The sequence below is a fragment of the Xenopus laevis genome, chromosome 9_10L, assembly GCF_017654675.1.
Source record: "Xenopus laevis strain J_2021 chromosome 9_10L, Xenopus_laevis_v10.1, whole genome shotgun sequence".
NCBI lineage: Eukaryota > Metazoa > Chordata > Amphibia > Anura > Pipidae > Xenopus > Xenopus laevis.
The window spans coordinates 96,371,625-96,378,382 of record NC_054387.1 but is presented as its reverse complement, the minus strand read 5'-3'; the positions used below and the strand labels follow the sequence as shown (position 1 = coordinate 96,378,382).

Sequence of the window (6,758 nt, the reverse complement as noted above, 5' to 3'; positions counted from 1 at the left end):
ATATATATACATATACATATACATATACATATACATATACATATACATATACATATACATATACACACATATACACATATACACATATACACATATACACATATACACATATACACATATACACATACATATACATATACATATACACATACACATATACATATACACATATATATATATATACATATATATATATATATATATATATACACATATATACACATATATACACACACACACAAATGTAGCAGATAGCGGCACTCACAGGATTTGCGACAAGTTCCAGTTTGAAAGAATCTTTATTTGAAGCTTCAAATAAAGATTCTTTCAAACTGGAACTTGTCGCAAATCCTGTGAGTGCCGCTATCTGCTACATTTGAATTTATTACACATCGGCAGGCACCCAGGTCTTCAACTCTGGAAACGGTGTGCACCTTGGGACAGTGGATAGAGATAGAGATAGAGATAGAGATAGAGATAGAGATAGAGCTATCCATATTAATAAATATAAATCCTCATATTATTGAAATATATATATAATATATATATATATATATATATATATATATATATATATATATATATATATATATATATATATATATATATATATATATATATATATATATATATTCACACACACTTAATGTTGGATTTAATTACGGTTTAAATAATGAAAACATGGTGTTACATGCTATTTAGTCAGAATGCCAGGTTATTGTCCTGTGCCTGCTATACCCAACACATTCAGGGCCACCATCAAATACATTTTAGAGGTAGTGGCAATACAAGAAAGCATTTAGAACCCCCTTTGACATACTTAACAGTAATAAATATTGTTTTTAGGGCCTTTACAATGATGGGGCCCTATACAATTGTACCACCTCTAACAGGCGCCCCAAGGCTTCACTGGGCACATTCAGTCTTTGTTGCTCATTGTTGTAACAGTGAAATGTACTAGAATTTTTGTTCTAATCTACATTAGATGACATTAAAAATTGCGACTGCATAATGCTAAATAACACTTCATACTCCCCCTTTCTGTGCAGTTGTTTTACCAATTGTTATTTGATATGTTATAATATGGGTATTTGAACCTCAAAGAGATTCAGTGCAGCTCTTCCTACAAAAAATAATTATATCACATTGTTTGCATCTACTTCATCTAATAGACACAAACTCGTTTACAAGAGAACAGTTTTATTAAAGTTTCAATGAACAGGACATAGATTTGCTGGAAATGGTCCATAGATGTGATGTGTTATTGTCACAGGCTTATCTGTGCTTGGAGGTAAGAACAGTGGAGATGGCGGCAAGGAACTTGTCCCAAGCAGCCTGGGCTGTGGCATCAAATTCATCCGGGAAGTGGGCAGCCAGAGTCACCTGGATAGTGTGGGACAGCAGCTGCAAGAAAAGGACATGTGATCAGTCTAAAATACCAGCAAATACTCAGATGCACTTAAACTATGCTGCAGATTTGACAGAAAGGAGCTTTACAGTAGGTGCACAAACACACAGTTCATCATGTTTTTGTAAATCCGTATAAAATGTTTCATTTGTTTAGGATATTTTTAACAATCCACCTATTTATGGCTCAAGACAAACTGTTCAACAACAGATATAAAACCAAAGGATTGATTGTGCATTGTGCCTGTGTAGGCAAAAATTTACCTAAATTGTTGCCACAACATTTTTTAAAAGATTTTTTTACAGGTTCAATTACACTAGAATTCTGGGAACAAAGAAACATGGTGAGAAGATTCTGGTGTTCCACACCAATCATGCTTTATATGATTGATAATAGCAGATCAGCTTGGTATGCATGTATAGTGCATTTTACTAATAAGCAGATGTTTTTCTTGGTTTGTGACATAAGGAGATTGGGGTGCAGGGTATCAGTCCTGAGCTCTGGGTGCCTATACCTAGAGAAGCCACTGTACTCAGTATTTCTTAATCTAAACTCTTACCCCAAAGTTTCCAGGATCTACGCTCAGGTTGTAAGCATGCAGGTCACTCAGCTTGGACAGAGCAGTATCCAGGTTGTCCAGGTGTTTGGTGGCCTCTCCAATAGCACCCAGGACCTTTCCTCCATGAACCTGGATATCTTGAGATCCAGAGCTCAGATTGAAGTAAGTCTTAGTCTGAGGGTAGCTCAGAAATAGCCTGCAAATATGAAATTACATTTGGACATTTTTATTAACAGTTCTATAGTAAATATAGTATATCATATGCACTCTAAAAACATGGGAGAGCCTTGGGATGCACTAGCTTGCACATTAAGAACAAGCAATCTGAGGACCCTCAAACACTAAAAAATAAAATGCACCTAGCTTTTTCAGCTTTGATATTGTGCACAGCTTCTAAGCTTGCATGTTCTCAATGAAATGGTAAGCTAGGGGCATTCCAGGGGACATCCATATGCCTCACCCTATATTCAGCACTGGTTCCTGTCCTCTAATATTTGTCAAACTTAATGTTGCAGTATACAACCTTTTGAACATGAGTTCATCAAATAAGGTTTGCACTGAACATAATTTTTTGCCTGTTGTTTCAAACACAAAATATCTCTGATTCTTATATTTTTTTAGCTAAACAGGGAATCTGAAGCTATTCCATGTTTGGTCCGTGCAAGGTAGATAATTAGTTTATTAGTCCATTATAGAGGGAGAATCAGTGCCGGGCCAAGTCAGCCGGGCACCCAAGGCAACCCGGCCAACTACATCGCCCCTTCTGAAGTATGCGCACGCACAGGCACACTAGGGAGCTGAAGCGCACAAGTCAAGCACCTGTGCGCGCATGCGCAGAAGAGCGCACACGTCCAGGAGGTGACGATTGATCTCACAGACTGGGAAAGAAGCGTCTGAACTAGAGGTAAGGTGGCAAAAGAGGTACGGTGCCTGGCACCCCTCCACATTTGCGCCCTAGGCACGTGCCTCTTCTGCCTACCCCTAGTTCCAGCCCTGGGGAGAATATCTGTGTACCAAACATGGAGCTTCACAGAAATAAACGATGTTGCTGTATCCCTCAGAGAGGAGGGGGGAGATAACAGAAAATGTATATAGTGTAGTAATTTCAATGTTAAGTAAAATACACCCACAGTGTCCTCCAAACCTTACTAAAACACTTTTTTACTGTGATGCAAAAAGAACACACTTGTGTATTAACTTATTCACCATGTGTGTTCAATTATAGCTTTTTCGCCCTTATTTTAAACAGGAAGAAAAGAGAACAGACAGGGGTGGGTGGGTCCGTAACTAAGGGATAGTGAGGTTAGCAACACAAATCTGGATTGTTGCTTTCCGGTGGTATTATATACTCACAAGGAGTGAGTTTCAACTAGGGAATTAATGTAGTAGTTTCAATATTAAATAAAATACACCCACAGTGTCCTTCAAACCTTACTAAAACACTTTTTTACTGTGATGCAAAAAAGAACATACACTTGTGTGTTAAATGAATTTATTCACCATGTGTGTTCAATTATAGCTTTTTCACCCTTATTTTAAACAGGAGAACAGACCGGGGTGGGTGGGTCCGTAACTAAGGGATAGTGAGGTTAGCAACACAAATCTGGATTGTTGCTTTCCGGTGGTATTATATACTCACAAGAAGTGAGTTTCAACTAATGTGAAACACAAACAGGATGGTCTCTCATCCAGGCTCCTTCTTCCTGAATCTCTTGATGGGGAGATAAAACAGATATCCTGTGCAGAAGCGCTTTTAAAACATATTTAATAAAAAAGTAAAATCACACTCACAAACACACTCTGGTATGTCGCATTGAAATGTCCTTGTAAAGTCCTTCTAGCACTTAGGTTTCCTCACTCCTACCATGCTGAAGCACCGAGAATGTTTACGCCTGCGATATGGAGCAGCGCCGCTTGTGTTTTTTAAAAAAAGTAGCACAAAGTTCCAAGGGACGCCGAGTGCTAGAAGGACTTTACAAGGACATTTCAATGTGACATACCAGAGTGTGTTTGATTTTACTTTTTTATTAAATATGTTTTAAAACATTGTGTTGCTAACCTCACTATCCCTTAGTTACGGACCCACCCACCCCTGTCTGTTCTCCTGTTTAAAATAAGGGTGAAAAAGCTATAATTGAACACACATGGTGAATAAGTTAATTTAACACACAAGTGTATGTTCTTTAACGCATCACAGTAAAAAAAGTGTTTTAGCAAGGTTTGGAGGACACTGTGGGTGTATTTTACTTAATATTGAAACTACTACATTAATTCCCTAGTTGAAACTCACTTCTTGTGAGTATATAATACCACCCGAAAGCAACAATCCGAATTTGTGTTGCTAACCTCACTATCCCTTAGTTACGGACCCACCCACCCCTGTCTGTTCTCTTTTCTTCCTGTTTAAAATAAGGGTGAAAAAGCTATCATTGAACACACATGGTGAATGTTAATTTAACACACAAGTGTATGTTCTTTTTGCATCACAGTAAAAAAGTGTTTAAGGGCTCTTACACATGAGCGTTCCGACCTGCGCTCCCCTGCGTTCTGTTTTTTGGCGTTCAGCCGCAGGGGAGCGCAGGAATAGACGCAAGTCATTATTTGAAATGGGGCTGTACTCACTCAGGCGCGTGTAGGCGCCGAACGCAGGAAAAATGCAGCATGTTGCGTCTGAACCTGTGTTCGGCGCCTACACGCGCCTGAGTGAGTACAGCCCCATTTCAAATAATGACTTGCGTCTATTCCTGCGCTCCCCTGCGGCTGAACGCCAAAAAACGGAACGCAGGGGAGCGCAGGTCGGAACGCTCATGTGTAAGAGCCCTTAGTAAGGTTTGGAGGACACTGTGGGTGTATTTTATTTAATATTGAAATTACGACACTAATTCCCTAGTTGAAACTCACTCCTTGGGAGTATATAATACCACCGGAATGCAACAATCTGGATTTGTGTTGCTAACCTCACTATCCCTTAGTTACGGACCCACCCACCCCTGTCTGTTCTCCTGTTTAAAATAAGGGTGAAAAAGCTATAATTGAACACACATGGTGAATGTTTATTTAACACACAAGTGTATGTTCTTTTTGCATCACAGTAAAAAAGTGTTTTAGTAAGGTTTGGAGGACACTGTGGGTGTATTTTACTTAACATTGAAATTACTTCACTATATAAATGTTCTGTTATCTCCCCCCTCCTCTCTGAGGGATACAGCAACATCGTTTATTTCTGTGAAGCTTTTGTTTGGGCAGAGGAGGGCCCTAAAAGAAGTTGCTGGATTTTGGGGTAACTTCCATCCCAGATTCATATTTTACATTTGGACTTACCAAACATGGAGCAGCCTCAGTTTTTCCAATTGTTCTCATAACCAAAAAAACAGACTTTTGGTGATCAAAACAACAGGTAAAAATTATGTTCAGTCTAAGCACTATTCATTGAACATCTGTTAAAAAGCAATATACTGACCTTAAATCAGATGTTGTTATAACATTTTTAACAAAAGCAAATAAGAAAACTGTTCCCATTTATGAGGAATGTTACCTTTCCAAAGCTTCAGCACCAAGGGCTTTGACATCAGCAGATGCTTTTGCCCAGAGGGACACAATTGCAGCCTTCTCAGCATCAGAGAAAATCATCTTGCTTGTGTTCTGGTTGTTGGCTTCAGATGAAAACCTGAGAAATCCTTGTGCTGCCCCTTGTATCCCTGAGGTTTTATAGAGGAGGGGTCAGCAGAACCTGGCGGCTGTCTAACACCATTGGTCAGTTTCAAACATCACCCAGATATTATCTGCTTTGCAAATGTGCTGCACCTGTACAACTGTTTTGGTGACAAATTCCTATATAGAAAAATCTGTCCATTGAAAAAACTGCATTCTATGCACAAATTTATTAGACAAAAGTTAATACATTGCTTAATAAATACATCTAAATAAGAAAAATAACAACAACATCACTTTTATACAGTGTAGTTAAGTTACAGTGAAGTTACCCAGCGCATCACAATGATATCAAAGGTAGTGATGGGCGAATTTATTCGCCAAGCGCGAATTCAAGCGAATTTGGGCGATTTGCCGCCAGCGAATAAATGTGCGAAACGCCCGCGAAAATTCGCGGCAAAAATTCGCCGGCGTCAAAAAAAAAATTTCTGAAAAAACGGACGCCGGCATCAAAAACGGGCGCCAGCGTCAAAAACGGGCATTGGCGTCAAAAAAACGGATGCTGGCGTCAAAACCGGGCGCCGGCGTCAAATACGGGCACCGGCATCAAAAAAATGGGCGCCGGTGTCAATAACGAGACGCCGGTGCCGTTTCGCAAATTTTTCGCCGTTTCGCGAATTTCGCACGAAATTCGCAAATTTTTCGGCGATGCGAAACAGCGCAAATTCGCCCATCACTAATCGAAGGAAGTTAACATAAGTGTCCAGAATGAAACTGGAAATATAAGAATTGAGTTCTTTCTTTCAACTGTGCCCTGTATTGCTCTCTGAATTGTTAATCTCATTTAAGTTATAGGTCAAATTTCTTCTTGAATCTCCCTTAAAGGAGAGGTAAAGGTCCAATCGATAGGGCGTGCCAAATGTTAGGGCACCCCCAAGGATTGTAATCACTTAACCCATACCCCAGGCCAGAGGTTTAAACTGTCAGTTTCAACTGTAAGGATTGTAAATCAGGAAATGGAAAGCCACAGGCACAATTGCTGTAAATCCCAGGTCTGGAAGGCTAAGAAAAATACAGGAGTGGCATATGCAGAGGGTTGTGAGAATGGTTACAGACAACCCAAAGATCACCTCCAAAGAC

General features: G+C 39.4%; 1 protein-coding gene across 1 annotated transcript; it reads right to left on the bottom strand.

Annotated features, from left to right (window-relative positions):
• Positions 1–280: 280 nt before the first annotated feature.
• On the bottom strand, positions 281–5,639 carry hba-l5.L (alpha globin larval-5 L homeolog). The gene is given in 4 exon segments (NM_001092169.1): positions 281–322; positions 628–1,404; positions 1,968–2,163; positions 5,503–5,639. Coding segments are annotated over 3 exon segments (420 nt in total). The 5' UTR covers positions 5,598–5,639; the 3' UTR covers positions 281–322; positions 628–1,275.
• Between the last annotated feature and the right edge of the window lie 1,119 nt (positions 5,640–6,758).